The 19869-nt window shown below is 39.7% G+C and overlaps 1 protein-coding gene across 1 annotated transcript; it reads left to right on the top strand.

Moving 5' to 3' along the window:
* The first annotated feature begins 570 nt into the window (after positions 1-570).
* Positions 571-5004, top strand: LOC149845098 (E3 ubiquitin-protein ligase RMA2-like). Its single transcript, XM_089995507.1, has 2 exons — positions 571-775; positions 4125-5004. The coding sequence occupies exon 2, from the start codon at positions 4144-4146 to the stop codon at positions 4879-4881; it is 738 nt and encodes a 245-aa protein (XP_089851633.1). The 5' UTR covers positions 571-775; positions 4125-4143; the 3' UTR covers positions 4882-5004.
* The last annotated feature ends 14865 nt before the right edge of the window (positions 5005-19869 follow it).

Here is a 19869-nt window from a genome sequence, read left to right as displayed (position 1 = left end):
TGCAATATGTAAGCATATTTTCTACTCATTTTAAAAAATCAATGGTCCAAAATGTACAAAAATTTGACAAAATCATCTCTATGTTGAAAAAAAAAAGATATGAGATGTGCTTCTTAGCATATTTTCTACGCCAAAAACTCGATACGAAACTGGCCTGAACCGGCTAATTTTCATAAAACAAAACTGAAAAATAGTTAAAAGTAGTTTTTATTATTATTTTGACATATGGCTTTCTGTGGTTAAAAGTTGGGCGATATCGAAACGATTCATCCCTGAATCGTTCGGAAAAAGATTCATGGCCCGAGACGATACTGAAAGTCCATAAATCGCGGTGGTAGGTCGGCTCGCCCCGGTGAGGCTGAAAGTTGAAGCCCAAACCTCGAGAATCAAAAGGGCTGATGACCGGATCAGGTGCCGACCCGTTTCCTTCCTCAAACGTTTGAGCGCGCGAGCCATTTCGCCCTCACACGCGCACAAGTCGGCACGTGGGAGTGGGTTTTGGTTGTTCCGTTTGGGTTGATGCTTATCACCTGGCCACCTATAAATAGCAAAAAGCGTTTGAGAAACAAATGATGTCAGAATCCTTTTGGGTTTTTTTTTGCGTGACCTCCTCGTGAAAAGCGTTTCGTCTCCTGCTCCTCCTCTTCCTAATCCTACCCCTTCTCTTCTCTCTCAATCTTTCCCTCTCTGAAGGAGCGAATCGATCTGTCGTCGGTGGTCCCTCCGTCTGCAGCAAAAGATTTATTTATCTTCTGTCATCAATCGTTCTGAATCGGTAGGTCTCTCTCCCTCTCAATGTACTTTTTTTTCGATGGTTGCAATTTCTTCTTTTTTTGGTAGATAAAAAAACAAGACCCACGAAGAAAAACCCCTCTTGATCATGTTATTCCTTTTTCTTTTTTTGCTTTTCGATATATGGTAGGTCTCTCTCTCTTTCTCTCTTGATTTTTGCCTTAATTGAGGAAGTTTCTTCCTGTTTGCTGGAAAAAAATCAAAACCCATGAAAAGAAGAATCCCTTTGACCATTTCATTCTTTTGCTTCTTTCTGGCTTTCTTTCATATAGCCTGGATGGATTCTTCTTTTTGGTTTTTCCCTTTCTTCCCTTTCTTCATTTTCTGTTTTCTGATCCCCTTATCCTGGTGTTATCTTGGTGTCGGTGTGCTGTAAATTCTTTATGGTCATCATGGTAATTTTCTTTTCCTCCATTTTTGATGAAAAGCTCCCAGGGGTTCCTATTTTTGTGAATTATTGGGAAGACTTAATAAGCTCCCAGGGGTTCTTCTAGTTTTCCAAGGAGGAATTTTCAATGGATTCGTGTTCTTCCATTGGCAAGAGGGCCTGTTTTTCTTTTGAGAAAATCGTGCCGATGGATCGTGTCTATCTCTTCGTTTGTTGGAAGTGTTCGTTTTGGCTCTGAGTTACTCAGATTCAGCTTTTTGGCTCATCCCATCGATTAGTCGTGCCATTGTTTTTTTCTTCTTTGTTGGTTGTGGGGAAGCTGTTTTGATAAGATATTTTTTGCAGGATATTTATTTTTCTACCAATTAAAGGGTGAGGCATGTGTTTTTTTATAATAAAATAACAATATTGGTTTTACTATCACATGTAAACTTTTATTTTATTAATAGATTTCGAAACACAGTCCGCAGCGCTCTCTCAAAAAAAAATCCTAAAGTCTCTCTCTCCTTCTCTGGGATTTATTTGGTAGGCGGCCGTTGTTTTCCATGTGTTTTTTTTATGCCTTTCTGGATTATTTCAATTTTTTTTTTTTAATTCTACTGAACTCTATAGGAACTTTTTTCCCTGCAGCTGTCCGCTCTTATCTAGGCCAAAAAAAGTTAGTCCGTTTGGATGCCATTTTTTGAAAACGTGATTTTTGAAAAAATCAATTTTGGAAGATGTAATTTACTGAAAATTAGATTTGCAAAACTAAATTTTGCACTGACACCTTTTGGATGACAAAATTTATTTTGCAAAAGGCTTGAATTATAAAAGGGTTTGTTCATAGCTGACCATTCATGGCCGGAAACTTGCCCGAAAAGGGGCCTCTTTGATTCTTTCTTTTTCTGGCGACTCTCTGGCCATGTGCCGGAAAAGGACATAGAAAGTAATATGGAAGATATCCATCGTTTCCCGGCCGATGCATGGACGAAGAGTAGCCGAAAAATGAAAAATGAAACCTCGTTTTTTGTTTTCCCCTTTTCTGCCAGGTTTTTCGGCCATGGGTCAGCCAGAAAATGATAGAAAGAGAATCACCGTATTCCACCATCTTTTTTGGCCAACATACGGCCCGGAAATTGCCGGAAAAGGCGAGAATGAAACAATGGTTTTCTTCTTTTCTTTCCAGCACCCTTCCGGCCAACTATAGAATGAGTAAACCCATTGATTTTCTGGCCAATCCATGGCCAGAAAGACCTGCCGTAGAAAGACAGAAAGGTAGTGGGCAGGATCAGGTCAGAGGTCCTCAGAGATGCCTTGTTTGCCGTTTATCCATGTGCTGAATGGCAACCCAAACACCATAATTGGACGGTTTACCTCAGATGGGTCTCAGAAAATTTTCAGCTATTCATCTTACAGATGAACAGCATCTAAAGCACAAAAAATGAACGATCAAAAAAAAAAGGAAAATGGTGATGCTTTGGTTGCCATACGACATCTAAAGCACCTCTGACATGATACGGTCTGAGTGTAATAAGGCGACTCCGTATCAAGTCAGAGATCAGAAGTCAACCTGATGCCCATGAACGGTTTCCAAAATATCATGGCCGACTTATATTTTCAGCCGTTCATCAAAAGTTAAAAAAAGAAAAACGTGGGACCCATCTAAAAGATGACCATGGTGTTTTGGATGCTGTTCATGGCATGGATGAAACGATTGCAGATCAGGTGCAATCACATGCACACTTTGAGTGTGCCGCTGCACCCGGCTGCCCTCCATCTGCTGTTGGGCACATCAGCCAAGGATGGTGGGCAACCAGGTAGACCTCTGATCCGCATTCAAGTAAGAGAGTGGAGACAAGCCTAGATTGTAACAACCCCCGAAAACAAGTTTCCAAAAGTAGCATATGCAGTTTCCATCACTTCATTTTGGGCATAATAAAGAAGTTTCGAAGGAAGCTTATGAAAAAAATAGTTTTCAGAAAGCGTTTTGGGGGGCCTCTTCCACACACTCTTTTTTTTTCTAATTTTTATTTAATGACAAGCTCCCCCAGTTTTGTGAAAGCAGACTCAATGGTTGAGGACTGTGCACCATGTAGTGCCCCCCCCCCCCCCTTCTTTGCCATAAAGAGTGGGCCCCTTCCACACCTCCTCCCTCCTGCCCAATCCAAAAGGGCCGAACCGGTGTTGGGTCCCGAACACACAACCAGGTCTCCAAGTTTTGTCCCTTGATTTCTGAATATGAGTTTGCAGTTTGTTCATTCTGCGAACATTATAAAAGTTGTTTAAAAGCATATGTTAATGTGCATGTTTTGCTCGGTTCATGAGACATGATATCCATGGGACCATTGTGTCTTTTTAATTACAGAAACGGACATGGCTAGTGGCGCATTGGTCCTTTTTTTTCTTCTTTTTTAATAGCTCGTGAACAGGAGATGAGATGTGTGATGAGAGTGGAGAAGAAAATGGGTGATGGGAGTGTTGTCAATTACATCCTCAAAAGGCCCATCTGATCTTGCATCACCCTTCTCACCTTCCAAAGCTCCCTCTCTTCCAAACATCAATGAGGGTTGATAGGGTAGGAAAGCATTTATTAACTGTCCATCTTCATCTCCCAAACAAAGCCCAAGTAAGCTAACGTCCTAAACAAGGCTGCAAACTCGAGCAACTTGATCCAAGTTCCTTTTTAAACCAAGGAAAGAATCTCTTGAACCTTCTCACTCTAGTGACCACCACCTATCGAAGTTTTCATTGTACCTTCTCATCCTAGGGGCCACCATCATTCCAAGACCTGAATATAGGGCTCAGTTCAGGCAAAACCCTGGTTGCTACTGAAACACCTGGCCAAGTCAAGGTTCACCAAGTTGGTCATGTATATGAAACTTGGGTCGAATCCCTCGTAAACCTGTCTCTAGTTTCCTCCACAAAGACTGATCCTTGTTTGTTCATCCCGTTTGTACGATAGGAAGGAAGCAGCCATTGATATGGAATCAAGCCTGGCCTTCAATCACTGTTCAATTGGAGCAACGCAAGAAGAAGCTCAGACTGTTGCAAAGAGGCTTTCAAGCAACCGTGACTCCTCATTGCCGGCACCGGAGGGCGGGTTCGACTGCAACATATGTCTTGAGTTTGCGCAAGAGCCAGTGGTGACATTATGTGGTCACCTCTATTGCTGGCCATGCATCTACAAATGGCTCCGCCTTCAGTCCTCTGCCCAACCATGCCCTGTGTGCAAATCAACCATCTCTACGTCTGCACTCATCCCTCTCTATGGCAGGGGCAAAACGATCATTTCCAGCATCGACAACCAGGGCATCCCCCACAGGCCTCCTGCTCAATGCACTTTTGGCATGCAACAAATCTCAAGGGAGGAAGAGGACCACCAGATCCACAACCATCGCCACCGACAAGAGGACCAAAGTATGCATGCTCGGGCGCCCTATCTGCCAGACATGAACTTGATGACACGTGTCATGCATCCGACGGCCAGCGGGATAGCTGTTGCAGTGTTCCCCTGGCTAATGGGGAACTCTGATGTGGGGCTCCATTACCCTAACATCGGCGGTGGAAACTACCACGGCAATCGGTTTTATTTGATGGGGAGTGGTCCTAGAAGTGGAAACCCTAGGATGAGGGAGGCGGAGCAGGAGGTGAGGAGAGGCCTTGATAAGCTGCTGGTCTTCCTCTCTTGTTTTGCTCTCTTGTGTCTTTTGCTCTTTTGAGACATGCTGGTGGTGTGGTGCTGTTTAACGCCTTGTAAATACAACAATAGAGTGTCTTCTCAGCGCCAGGCTGGCAAAATTGTGTAGTAGTTTTATAGTGTTTGGTGAAGAATATTTATCCCATGAAACATGTTAAATATGTGAATCTCTCTGAACTCCCATATTAAACGATGAGTGACAATTATGTTCTCATAGTCCCCTCTCCTTCAAGGCAAACATTTCATTTCCCTATATATTACTCACGATGGTTAGGGTTGGTTGTGGTGGTTGTCCTATTGTGAAACTAATGTGCATCAGGATGGATATGTGTAATAACTTGCAGGCAAAAACAAAAAAAATAAGGCTTTTAACATATTGTTTTGGTTGTTAATGCATTCCTGACCTTTTAGGTTATTAGTTTACTTACCTCTATTAAATATTATTTCTATGGGATTATACTTTCTCTGTTTAATATTTTGTTTATTTCCTCTTAGAATTTGTATTAAATTAAAAAAAAAAAAAAAGAAATTCATGATATTCAATTTATCACCTTCAGTATAATTCAACCCTAGCATAACTTCAATGAGTCTTCAAATGTAAATTATCTAGAGATCTCTTCCCCAAAAAAAAATGATCAATAAGACGTATAGATTTTGATTAAAAAAAAATAGATAAAAAGTAAGTAGTACTCTCAGGGCATTCAGGTTTAGGATGCCACATGTTTGATACATAGGATGTGCATCCCTTACTTTTTAGGACGAAGCTTCAAGCTCCTCCATGGTGTGCAAGGGGGTGATTTTGGGGTTTTAACTGCTTGGGGTTGGTTTTTCTTTTTCCACCGCAGGGTGGTTGTGAGGGCGTTGAAATGAAGATGCTGGATCAAACCCCGTTGGTGCACGAGCATGTCTGTAGTTTTTAGAGGTGGGCCATGTAAAACTGAGAGTGGTCATGGGGCTCCATCCAGGGTATTCTCGCCTTTGGCGAGGGTTTCTCGCCATAAAAAAAAAAAACTGCCTGAGGATGGGCCATACCATCGACTGCCAACCTCTCTCTCGCTCTGCAACCTGAACTGTGATTTTCCTGTTTTTTTGAAAAGAATGCTTGGGCTTACCCCGAATTTATAATAAAGAATAAAACAATTACAAAAGATCTCCCTGAGTGGGTAGCCAATCCGGTGGCTTGTCTTTCCATAATAAATTATTACACGACCTAAGAAGGAAAAGAAAGTAGCACGTGGCTAACAACGGCCTCTTAAGCAAAACACTATCACAGACAAAAGCATTTGTCAAAACGCTTCATCCTCGTTCGTTTACTTCGAGCTTGATTTCGGTGATCAGCTTTCCTTCTAACTAAGGACCGATGATCAACCATATTTGCAATCAACTCTTTTGTTGGCAACCTCTTCCATGAAAGTTCAGTGTAATCACTGATGGGATGTGTCCATATCTTTTGAGACTTTTGGTTACACTGTAAAATATTCAATACCAAAGCAACAAAATTGTTGGTTGCTATTGAAAGAAAGGTATTTACCCCAATGACAGCCCAATAATGAGGTCGATAACCTTGAGAGCAGTTTTTTCAAAGTGCTCACCGGTGGGAGTTCATTACACATAATCCAGTTGCCTTGCAAAATGGCTTGGATAGTAAGGCTTCAATCTAAATTTGCTCCCTAGACATAAGACGAGCAGTCATTCATACGAAGACTTTAGTAGAGCAATTCTTTTTTCACTCAGTGTGTGAGTAATGTTATCCCTGAAATTTATACCCTCATTGTCTTCAAAGCCACAAACATTAAACTCAAAGGATTCAAATTGTCTCAAAAAGAGTCTTCCTTTTCAAAGGAATGGCCTTTGTATTAGAGAATTTCTTTATTAAAGGCCAATTGTTATGAATAAGATCGATACTTGTGTGGTAAAAGATACTTGAAATGAATAGCAGCCCAACATAACACAATGTCATGAAAAGTACACATTAATTTTGCCAAGTTGTCTAGATTGGCCAAAATTAACAAGCTCTCCCAAGCCTCAACAAATATTAGCATAGACAGCTAGAATAAAAGCAATTTTCTCACTAATTAAAAGATGCCCTGCCATTATAAAAGTTTCAGGATGAATAACATCACCTTTATTACTGGGAAGAACAAAGCACCCAATCCACATTGCTAATAAAGTTGTTGCTCTAACTGCATCCATCTCATGGCTGAGTACATTATCAGAAACATATGGTTTTAAAGGAGGCAAATAGGGATTTGTATCTACTGTTTTTCATCAAATTGATCAACCTCTAAAGATGGTGGTGGTTTTTTAATTGGGCCACTATAAAAATGCTTTATCCAAGCTAAATAAGAAATACCACTGGATTTTGAAGCAGTTAATGCACGTTAGCGCTTAACCTTCTCATACTCTACAAATAATTGCTTGGCTGTCAAGAAAATACAGTGACCACTAGGAGATGAAGGATCCACACAAACAAAAGCTTCTTTAGGAATGAACTCATCATATGGCACCCCGAACAAAGTCTGAAAATGTGATTTAGCTCTAATAAAGTCATTCCAACAAGTCCCCAGGAGAACACCCAGGTGTTAAACTTAGGATCCCAAAGCTCTTGTAGGGCCTTCACTAGGGTAATATTTAGAGTGAACTAACTGTTGGTAATGCTCAAGGTCGTGGGCAAGAGGATCCAAAGCCCACGTCCGTTTTTTGTGCTCAAGGAAGAAAAAGTGGGTAGGGCATCCAATGCCCACGATTTTCTTGAAGGGCACTCAAAGCTCACGATATGTTAGTTTTCCTAGTCAATAGGAATTGCTTTTTGTTAGTAGGGAGAAGTGGTTGTGTACGTGTGTTAGCTTTCCTACTTTTTAGCCTAGGTTTCTATTTTCGTGTAAAGGGCTTTTGCCCTCTATAAATGTGGTACCTCTTCATGTTAAAAAAGTAGAGAAGTGTAGAGAAAGGTAGAGAGAGTGTTAGAGAGAAAAGAGAGTTCGTGACTTAATATATTTTGAAGTTTTCGCTTTTCAGCTGCTGTATTTTGTGATATTTCATGTGTTGCACTTTTGCTTTTTACCCTACGTTTCTCTCAATTCTTGGTATCAAAGCACAGGTTCGAATTAGAGTTGGGCGTTCGAGAAAAACGCAATAGGAACATTGCCGAAGCAAGGAGTTCCTATAGATTCGAATTTTTTTTTTGAAGGATAATTGTTGAGTAAGTTTGGTATGGCAAATTACTCCAACTCTCTCAATTTGTCACAATCATTAGTGCCAATTTTTAATGGTGAAAATTATGAATTATGGAATATTAAGATGAAGATGTGACCTCTGGGAGTTGGTTGAAAATGGCTATGCAGATGTTGAAGGATCAAAGGTAGCAGAAAAAATCGATGTCAAAGAAGCTCGAAAGAGAGATGCAAAGGCATTGTTAGTACTACAACAGGCTGTGTCTGAAACTATTTTTCCAACTATTGCCGGTGCTACCAAGTCAAAAGAAGCATGGCAACTTCTGAAGCAAAAATTTCATGGTGATAAGAAGATCACAGCGGTTAAACCTCAAACCTTAAGAAGAGAGTTTGAAACGTTTTCTATGAAAACCAGTGAGTCAATTCAAATCTTCTTTTCTAGACTCTCTACTATTGTAAATCAAATGAAGACCTTTGGTGAAATTTTAGATGATCAAAAAATAGTAGAAAAAGTTTTAAGGTGTCTACCTTCTAAATTTGATCATGTTGTTATTGCAATTGAAGAGTCCAAGGATTTATCTGTGTATTCTATTGATGAATTAATGGGGTCTCTTTTAGCCCATGAGCATCGCATAAACAGGTCTTCAGAAAAGACATTGGAACAGGCCTTTCAATCGAAAGTTGAAATTCCAAAAGAAAAGAATACTCAGTTTGATCAAAAGGGTGAAGGTAGAGGTCGAGGACAAGGAAGTTTTAGAGGATCCTTTCGTGGACGTGGAAGCGGTCGAGGAAGGTTTTATAATTCCTCTCAAATGAATGATGGAACAGAAAAAGGTAATCAAAATTTGTTTTTTAGAGGGAAACAATGTCATTTTTGTAAGAAATTTGGTCATATTGAAGCCCGATGTTTTGAAAAGGCAAAGCAACAAGCAAATTTTGCAGATGAAAATGAAAATTTGTTTCTTGCAAGCATGAATACTAACAGATGCAAAAGTGAAATGTGGTTTGTAGACTGGTTGCAGTAATCATATGACCGGTGATAGAAGTCTTTTTAAGAATATTGATGAGACTGTGAAGTTGAATGTGTGGCTTGGGGACAACAATAAAATAGATGTCAATGGCAAAGGAACAGTTGCAATCAAGACAAAATCAGGTAATGAATGATACATTCAAGATGTGTATTATGTTCCTGGTTTGGCTCAGAACTTATTGAGTGTAGGGAAATTGGTTAAAAAGGGTTACACTCTTTTATTTGAAAATGACATCTATGAGATTAAAAACAAGAATGGTACAGTTCTTGTAAAAATAGATATGTTTCAAAATAAAATGTTTCCACTTGAAATGATCAAGATAGATGATTGTGCCTTTAAGGCAAATGGTCTTGATCAATCCAAACTGTGGCATTTGAGGTTTGGGCATCTTTATTTTAATGGTTTGAAACTCTTGCATCAAAAAAAATATGGTAGTTGGTTTGCCAGCCATTAATTGTACAAATGAGATATGTGAAGGGTGTGTTTATGGTAAACAACACCAATTATCATTCCCAGTTGGAAAAGCATGGAGAGCTAAAGAACCTCTTGAATTAGTTCATGCTGATATATGCGGACCCATGAGAACTCCTTCATTAAACAATAGCAAATATTTTTTGCTTTTAACTGACGATTTTACTAGAATGAGTTGGGTGTACTTTTTTCTCATAAATCTCATGCATTTGATAGATTTAAGGAATTTAAGTTCCTTGTTGAAAATGAGAGAAGAAAAACTATAAAAATATTACGCACAGATAGAAGAGGAGAATTTTTATCTGATGAGTTTGGGTTGTTTTGCAAAGATCATGGTATTCGCAGGCAACTGACAGTAAGAAAGACACCACAACAGAACGGAATGGCAGAAAGGAAAAATCATACAGTGGTAGAAATGGCACGCAGCATGCTAAGTGAAAAGAAGGTGCCAAATGAGTTTTGGGCAAAAGCCGTTAACACTGCAGTTCATATCTTGAATATTTCTCCAACAAAGGCAGTTCGAAACAAAACACCTTATGAGGCCTGGTGGAATCGAAAACCAAATGTAAGTATGTTGAAGGTATTTGGCAGTATAGCATATGCTTTGATTGACTCTTCTGAAAGAACCAAGTTAGATAAGAAGAGTGAAAAGTGCATCTTTGTTGGTTATAGTAATGAAACTAAGGGATATCGTCTCTATAATCCTTCTTCAAAAAAAATGATTATAAGAAGGGATGTTATTTTTTATGAAAAAGCATGTTGGGAATGGACCAACAATGAAAGTGTGAAGTTGCAAATTGATGAAGTGGCATCGCAATCAAATCATACTACTGAAGCATTATCTCTAGAAACGTCAAGTATGGAAGATGAATTCACAGAAAATATTGAGTCCACACTTGATGTGGACACTCCTCCAAAAAAAGTACGGTCTCTAGAGGATATTTATAAATGTGATTTTGCTTTTGTTGTTCTAGAACCATCATCATATGATGAAGCATGCGCAGATAAGAAATGGATAGATGCAATGAAAGAAGAAATGGAGGTCATTAAGAAAAATGACACATGGGAGCTTTCCAACTTGCCACCTGGAAAGGAATCAATTGGAGTAAAGTGGGTTTATAAGGTCAAGTATGATGTTGGTGGAAATGTAAAAAAATATAAGGCAAGGTTAGTTGCTAAAGGGTTCGTGCAAAAGTATGGAATTGATTTTACTGAAACGTTTTCACCTGTTGCAAGATTTGAAACTGTGAGAATGATCCTTGCGATTGCAACTCAATTTAAATGGAAAGTTTATCAATTTAACGTTAAGGCTGCATTTTTAAATGGTTTTCTAAATGAAGTCGTGTATGTTGATCAACCACCTGGATTTGTTGTTAAAGGAAAGGAAGAAAAAGTTTATAAGTTAAAAAAGGCTTTATACGGGCTAAAACAAGTTCCACGTGCATGGTATAGTTGCCTTGATAAATTCTTCCACCAAAATGGTTTTCAAAGAAGTGATAGTGAACCTACACTCTATGTCAAAGTAAATGGGAATGAATTGCTCATAGTAAGTGTCTATGTAGATGATATTATCTACACTGGTTCTTCATTTAAGCTTATTGCAGAATTTAAACATAGTATGATGAAGGAATTTGAAATGTCAGATTTGGGGATGCTATTTTTTTTCTTGGTCTTCATGTCGTGCAATCTGAAGAAGGGATTTTTGTGTCTCAAGAAAAGTATGCTTTGGAACTGCTCAAAAAATCAAAGATGTTGAATTGCAAAGTTTGTGAAACTCCAATGAATGCGAATGAAAAATTGAGTTTGGAAGATGGAATGGCAAGAGAAAATGAAAGATGTTTTAGAAGTTTGGTCGGTGGATTAATGTATTTAACTCACACTCGGCCAGACATTGTATTCTCAGTCAGTATGATCTCAAGGTTTATGCACAATCCATCTGTGCAACATCTAGGCGCAACAAAAAGAATTCTCCGCTATATACGGGAAAGAATCAATTGTGGAATTTTTTATAATCATGTTACTGACTTTAATTTGATTGGATTTACTGACAGTGATTGGGCAGGTTCAATGGATGATCGAAAAAGCACAAGCGGGTTTGCTTTCGGTTTTGGTTCAGGCATTGTGTCGTGGTGTTCAAAGAAACAAAATTCAATAGCGCTATCATCTTCAGAAGCGGAATATATTGCGACTACATCTGCTACCTCTCAAGCAATCTAGATGAGGCGTGTTATGAAGGATCTGCATGTAGAGCAAAATCTCCCAACTAAGCTCTATTGTGATAATCAATCTACAATTTCTATTGCTAAAAATCCTACTTTTCATGGTAGGACAAAACACATTGAGCTTAGATATCATTTTATAAGGGATGTAGTGGAAAAAGGTGAAGTAGTGCTGAAGCATTACTCTACAAATGATCAAGTTGCTGATGGCTTCACAAAAGCCTTGTCATCTAAAAAAATTTTGATGTTCAGAGAATCCATAGGCGTGCAAGGCCTTTCACATTAAGGGGGAAAATGTTGGTAATGCTCAAGGTCGTGGGCAAGAGGATCCAAAGCCCACGTCCGTTTTTTGTGCTCAAGGAAGAAGAAGTGGGTAGGGCATCCAATGCCCACGATTTTCTTGAAGGGCACTCAAAGCTCACGATATGTTAGTTTTCCTAGTCAATAGGAATTGCTTTTTGTTAGTAGGGAGAAGTGGTTGTGTACGTGTGTTAGCTTTCCTACTTTTTAGCCTAGGTTTCTATTTTCGTGTAAAGGGCTTTTGCCCTCTATAAATGTGGTACCTCTTCATGTTAAAAAAATAGAGAAGTGTAGAGAAAGGTAGAGAGAGTGTTAGAGAGAAAAGAGAGTTCGTGACTTAATATATTTTGAAGTTTTTGCTTTTCAGCTGCTGTATTTTGTGATATTTCATGTGTTGCACTTTTGCTTTTTACCCTACGTTTCTCTCACTAACCAATAGAAGCCTCGAAAGCCATCGTAAGATCTCACGCCAACTAGACAGTACTTCATTGGTCCACTCTTGCAATTCCAAAAATTAGGTAGTCATGCCGCTTATCCTAAATTGATTACTCCAAGTCGTCCTATTATCAATAAGACCTTATAATAAGTGGGACATGTATCATGGTGAAAAAAGGGAAGGAGTGGAATTATTCGTATGAGCCAAAGATTTTCTTAATTAGGTACTTGTATATACCATATAAGGGTATCCAAAAGAATCAAGTTCCACTGTGATTTCATAATATATTCTTGGCATAAAAGTTATCAAGGTGTTGCTGATCCATAAGAAAAAAGGGCTAAAAAGTAGATTTTGGCCATTTAAAAAATTTATATCCTTAAATTGAAGGTCAAAATCATAGAATTGTTGCCCTTTCCAATAGATAACTACACCATCTTTCTTCTTTGAACTGTCTGTAAGGATGGCTTCAAGAGCTCTCATGTTTGATAAATTTTTCCTAAAGTTACCCATAGCCATGTGAATGCCTTTAAGGAGAACTCTTGAAACTTTCATTAGCTGAGATTCTGCCGCCTTCTTATCTACCTCCTCTCGGTAATGTTGTGTTATGAAATGTGGAGGACCATCTTCATAGTTATCCATCTAAAAAAAGAGAGAAAGAACACCATTAGCAAGGACTTTCAAGGGTATAGACTCATATATAAATTTGTCCAGTTAATCAAATAAGTAAAAATAGATTCAAACCTCATGTCTTTTTGAAAAGTGAGTGAAGATCCAACTCAAGCTTTTTTGGATCTAATAAGTAAAATGGATTCAGAAAGTGAGTAAATGTTCAACCCAAACTATTTCAGGTTCAAGAAGTAAAATAGATTTAAACCTCATGCCCTTTAGAAAAGTGAGTAACGATCCAATTCAAACCCATTTGAGCTTAAAAAGTAAAATAAATTCACACCTCATGCCCTTTCGAGAATTGAGTGAGGATCCAATATATATATATATATTGAGTTCGGCTCAAATAGACCCAACTCAATCCAAACCCATAGCCAACACTCCCCCCCCCCCCATCTTTCTTAAATGGGTCTGCATCAGGCTTGGATCCAATTAGATTTAACCCAGATCTAAACACCAACCTCCTCTCCCCCCCCCCCCTCTTTTTAAAAGGGTTTGGATCGGAAATTAGATTTAACCCAGATCTAAACACCACCTCCGGCCACTGCCTTCCGCCCAGCTGGGCACCCAACCCCCTCCTCTTGTAAGCTCTCTCTCTCTCTCTCTCTCTCTCTCTCTCTCTCTCTCTCTCTCTCTCTCTCTCTCTCTCTCTCCTCCCTCATTTTCCTTTTCTTCTTCTTCTCGGTCTCTGTCGAAGACACCACCTCTCAGGGGCACGATGGTGCTACCTGCGCCGCCATCACCCCCATCCTCTTTTCGTTCATCTAAACTGCTGACGGCAGTCATGCTGTTGCTGCTGCTAGCCGCTACTATTGGGCAGTGGCCCAGCCCCTGCCACGTCACTGGCGGCAAGCTAGGGCCCTGCTCCTAGAAAGATGGGCATTGTCGCCCTCGAATGTTCTCTGCAGCAACAACATAGGTTATTGTTGCATCTTGTGGGGCACAACCAAGCCCAGCTCTGTCTTCTTGTTGAGTTAAGACCAAGCTCGGCTCGATTAGGCCTCTGCCATCCTTCGTCTGCACTCTGTCAAGCCCTGAGGGATCAGGTGGGCTGGGTTAGACTCGACTCAATCGACCCCACCAGCCCAACTGAGCCGAGCAACAAGTGGGTTGGGTTGGGCCCGACCCAGTTGAGCCCAGGTGCCCCGAGCCAGAGTGCACCCTGGGTCTCAGGCTAGGCTCAGCTCAGCCACTAGGCCCTACCTCCTCCCTCTTGAGGTCAGCCTCAGCTCAAGCTTAACCGAGCTCAGCTCGGTTGAGTCCCAGCCAAGCCAAGCCCCCCTCCCATTTTTTCCTTTCGGGTTTGGCTGGGTTAGACCGAGATGACTTGGTCATAGGTTTTCCCCCATAAACTGAGTTAAGCTTGGTTTCTTAAAAACAGAGTCTAACTATGTTTGCCATTAACTAATCCCTACTCAGTCTAATTCATCAGATTCATGAAAGTTGTTGGAGTATTGGTTAGCCTGAAGGGCATCACTAAGGACTTATAATGGTCATACCGCATTCTGAAAGCCATCTTATGCATATCTGAATCCTTAATCCTCAACTGGTGGTAATTCGATCAAAGGTCTATCTTGGAGAAGACCTTGGCATCCCGAAGTTGATTGAACAAGTCATTGATCTATGAAAGAGGGTACTTGTTCTTGATTGTCACATGATTCAGCATGCGATAGTCAATGCATAAGCGCATTGACCCATCTTTCTTTTTGACGAACAAAACTAGAGCATCCCAAGGTGAAACACTTGGCCGTATAAAGCCTCTATCCATCAACTCTTGTAACTACTTCTTCATTTCTTCCAATTCTATTGGGGTCATGTGATGTGGAGTCGGCGATGAAACTGATCCACGATCCGAGATTCAAATAAATCTTAACAAGCAGAAGTGGGTATTACATCAGGCAAGTCTAACTTGCAGGAATCGAACAGAACGTCTTGGTTCTGTTTAGGAGCTTAGCGGATTTTCAGTCCCTGAAGCTGGAAATAATATCCAACTGACTTGGGATGGACATAACACACAGGACAGTTATCCGATTGAAGGAATTTTGTCCATAACTCCACGAACCAGATAGACAGTCATTGTCGTCCATCAAACGGACAAACAATCGACTTCATGAGGGTTTTCGGACCAAACAATGGGAAAACTCAAAACAGCAAAGTTTAGTTTTGTGTTATCTTTCCAACGAACCTAAGTTTATAAATTTTGGATTTATACTCAGAAAGATATGAGAAAAATACATTGATATGTTTTCTCAGCTAACTATATGAGTTTCAGTTTGGGAATTTTTAGCATGCAGAATCAAACCGAATTTTGGATGCAGCAAACAATCAAATCACTGAATGTGTAAAACATGAAAGTTGTGTTTGTGGATGTAATCTTTTCATAACATCAATCAGATCATCAAACAACAAAGTATTGAGGGAATTAGGGCTCGAATACTGACCTCTTTCAGGAAATACAACTGACAGAGCAGAACTCAGGTCACACTCAAACCTCCGAATTTTTCAAGAATTTTATCCACATAATTAAGTGGATTCAGGCAAAGTGGTAAACATGAAAGTTGTATAGGCAAGTCTTAGATTTTCAACAAGCCTAAGAACTCCCAAAATGAACTTGCATCTAGAGAGATACGATCCAAATAGCGGGATAGGGTCAGACAAAGCCGAATGCAGAAACGCACAAAGAGTGCAACACACAAGTTTTTAATTCCAATTTTACTTGGGGTTTAAGAGTTCAATATACACAAAAACACACTTCTAAGGTAGATTCTCTAATTTTAATAGCCCTTTCTCCAAACTCGATGTCGGTTAGAAAATACTTAACTCACACATATTGAATGTTCAATCACATAAGTTCTCAAGAAATAACCCCATAAATCCATACTCTTTGAAAGACAAATAAGTTTCAAGCAATGAGCCGACACAACCCAACCTCTAACATGGAGATGATAGGTTCCAGAAACAATACAAGTTAATAAAGTAACCAAGTTTAGCCAAACCGATGGAGACAAAAATTGTTTGGTTTCAGCCACAATCACTTCCTTTAGTTCCAATGGTCACACAACAAGGAAGGCAATCTAAACCACTTTCCAGAAACACTAGCAGTCCTTCGAGGTCATGAACAATACGAAAGTTGCTTTCGAGCAGCACGGTTGGAGATCTTTAACGTCCAGCAAGGTATCATGAAATGGAGTTCATTCAGCATGGCTCCTCCAAGAATGCGTCAAAACCAGCTCCAATACAAAACTCGCCAAGGCTTCTTCAAGTTCTCATTTTTTCTTAAAACACTTTTTCAGCGAATTTTCAAGCGGCAAAAAGATGCCATTCACATTTTTTCTGGTTCTTTTGTAGGAGCCTAGGAAGTGAGGTCAGCTCCCATTGGTCAAAAATGGAGGTGGTTTGGGGCTTGGGAATGCTATTAAGTCCACCTCTTCATGGCCCAATGAAAACGCACATGGAGAAGAAGCTCACCTCTCACTGAGCCAATGAGGTGCCAGCTCTTCATGGACCAATGAGTTTGCAAAATTTCAAATGGGCTATTATGACCCTCCAACAGCCATATGACTTTTCAAAGTCAAACTAAAGTTTGACTGAAGCCTATGACTATCCTCCCAAAGTGGTGCCCCATGGGCTAACATGGGTTTAGATCTTGAACAAGATCCAAACTCTCTATAATCTAGATTCTACTAAAAAATGCAGAAAAAATTTGTATATAAGAAAAAGAAAACTATCATATAACCCCATACACCCTTTGGTGCCACAAAAAGATCCTACAGGGCACTAGAACTATCTAAATTTGTAGAATCCAGCACCTAAAAAAATAAAATAAAAAATAAAGATTACAAAAAATAGTTAATATGATTCTTTAATTTGATAAAATAGAATCAAAATTAAAATGCAATCTCAAAAATTGAAATGGAGATCCAATTAGACTCGGATAGTTTTGCGTGTCATTGAATCTATAAAGGTGTTGCATCTTGGATCAGGTTTGATGAGTTGGATTTAGATCCAACTCATTTTTATTGACTTGATGATCTGGATGCTCTGGATATTAGGGTCACCAACTCTATGGCGAAATCAACTTCTCTTGCAGACAGTATGCCTAGTAAGTCATCTAGAAAGACATCTGCAAACTCTTGAACCATATTTAAGTCCTCCATTGAAGTCGTGTTGGGGTCTATCAAAGACACATTGGCGAAAAAAGCCTCACAACCCTTTTTCATGCATTGTTGCACCTTCATCGCCGAAATCATTTGTCATTTACTTTCTCTTTACTCTCCTTGTACTCAAGTACAAGCTGATTTGGGCGAGTAAACCAGATGTGTCACTCATGACAAACAAGTGTAGTGCTCGTATATTGAGTCTATGCCGAGGATAGCATCATAGCCCACCATGTCCAATAATTTAAGATTGGCAAAGAGGTTCTGCCCAAATATTTTTACTTCCACATTAGGCAAAAAGGTATGAGCGATAGAACTATCATCGATGGTGTGATTACCTCCAAAATATATTATAGTGTAATAGGTGTGATGTCAAGTAATTTAGCAAACCATGTGGATACAAATGAATGCATAGTGCCAGTGTCAAAAAAACCTTAACATTGAACTTTGCAATGGAAATAATACCTTTGATGATGTTTGCATCCTCTTGCAACTCCTCTGCAAAAGTCACGTAGACACGTCTGATAGCTCTCATTTGTCCTTGAGCCTGGGACTATTACTGGATCTGTTGTTGGGGCTGCTGGGGTCGTGGTTGTTGTGGCTACTCTCGAGGTATAGTGGCTGCTCCCTTCTGAGCCCGCTTCTTAGGGCAGTCATTAATGAAGTGCCTCATCTTGCCACATCTTATGTAAGCTCTTGTTACCCTGCAACATTCTCCCATGTGAATCTTATTGCAGTGCTGACAAAGTGCAGCCGGATGCTTTGGTTGACTACCCCTCTGTTGCACTTTGGCCATCTTCATAGGTGGCGCTCTACTGGTCTCAACAGCAAGTCTAGGGGCCATGTTTATATTGCCCTTCAACCTATCGAATTGCTTGGGCCGAGTCTTCTTAGAAGACTCCCAATTGTCCTGCGATATGAAAATCATTGTTACTATCTACTTGAGGTTGTCTATGGGAAATAAAGGGGTTAAGTTTTTATTTTTCGCACTTGAAGCACTGTGGCCATCTCGATGGCCTGGTTAAGGTTTTGAGGATGGGTCGTGAGAACCCAGGTCCTCGATCCATCTTGCAATCTGTAGACATACTTCTTTGCTTGTGCCTAGTTAGTAGTGTATATCTGCGAGCAATACTTTTTCAGGTGCCGAAATCATGTAGTATACTCTGCCGCCTTCATGGAACCCTGCTTGAGATCCAAGAACTCTTGCATCTTGCAATCTCGAGCAAACAGGGGAAAGTAGGTGTCAAAGAACACCCCGAAAAACTCCTCCCAAGTCAGTGTGTGTCGCTCCTCTGGTGTGTAGCACACCTCGCAAGTAGTTTTCCACCAACTCTTGGCATCACTCTGAAGTCGGTAGGTCGCAAAGGGTATTTGCCTCTCAGCGGGGACCTCAAGAATCTCAAAGATCTCGCTGGTGGTGCAGACCCACTCCTTTGTTGTGTCTGAGTCCTCCTTTCTAATGAAGGTTGGGGACTCAGTTCCATGAAGCGTTTGTAAGACACTCTATGGGTCATGGAGTTGGTCGCTTCATTGTCATTAGGATGGTGGCTGCTATTGCCATTTTTTCCATTCTCAGCAAGGTCCTGGCATCGGGCAGTAAGTGTAGTAAGGGCTTTCAAAAGGAAGTCCCTCTAGGTGGTCCATCCAGAAGGCTGACGTGAAGACATCTAGAATAAAATTTAAATTAATTTAACCTCTAAGTTTTGTATATATCCTTTACTTATTCTCATCAAAATTTATGATTGTATGAATTTCTACCTTGAATCTTGTTCTTTTTTTACTTTTCTTTTATCCTACCTCTACTAATGATTAGTAATCAGATCAGGGACCCTTTAGCAATAGAGCAGAATAAAAAAAAGATAAAAATAGTGTCTTTTTCCTTTGGAGAAATCAAAATTAGGGAAATCCAAAGAAGCCCCCTTGTTACATATCAAATGCTCTAACCTAACTAAGATATAGAAATAAATATGCAATACTTCTATATCTTCCGAGAATCATACATTTTTAATATGAATCCATGTTGCAATATCCCTGTTTGAGCATATATCCCTTCAAATATATACATCCTAAGTATAATTGGCTCTGCCAAATTCGTTTGTTTTGCATTCCAGGTCAATAAAATGAAATTACATAAAAATAACTCTTATTTTTATTTAAAAATTTACTGAAAATTTATGGATCTTAAATCATTACCCCCTTAAAAGAATTTTGTCCTTGAAATTCTGTTGTGGGTACTATATGAATAGCTCAGGATATTTCTCTCGTGTATTATATTCGGTCTCCCAGGTGCAGTCCTCTATTCTATGGTGTTGTCATCTCACTTTAACAAATGGAATGGCCTTCGATCTAAGCACTTGTTCCCGATGGTCCATGATCTCTATAGGTCTTTCTTCCACAGTCATGTCTTTCTTGATATCAATGTCATCATATTGAATTACATGAAAAGGGTTATATACGCATTTTCTAAGCATTGACACATGAAATATGTTGTGTATTTATGCATATTGGGGTGGCAATGCTATCTGGTATGTTGTCTCTCTGATTCTGCTCAAGATCT

Source organism: Nuphar pumila, chromosome 2, assembly GCF_984573655.1.
Source record: "Nuphar pumila chromosome 2, dmNupPumi1.hap1.1, whole genome shotgun sequence".
NCBI lineage: Eukaryota > Viridiplantae > Streptophyta > Magnoliopsida > Nymphaeales > Nymphaeaceae > Nuphar > Nuphar pumila.
This window is presented reverse-complemented; position numbering and strand designations above follow the sequence as displayed.

Coding starts and splice junctions, on each gene's coding strand:
- LOC149845098 (XM_089995507.1), top strand. CDS start 4,144: ATGGAATCAAGCCTGGCCTTCAATCACTGTTCAATTGGAGCAACGCAA.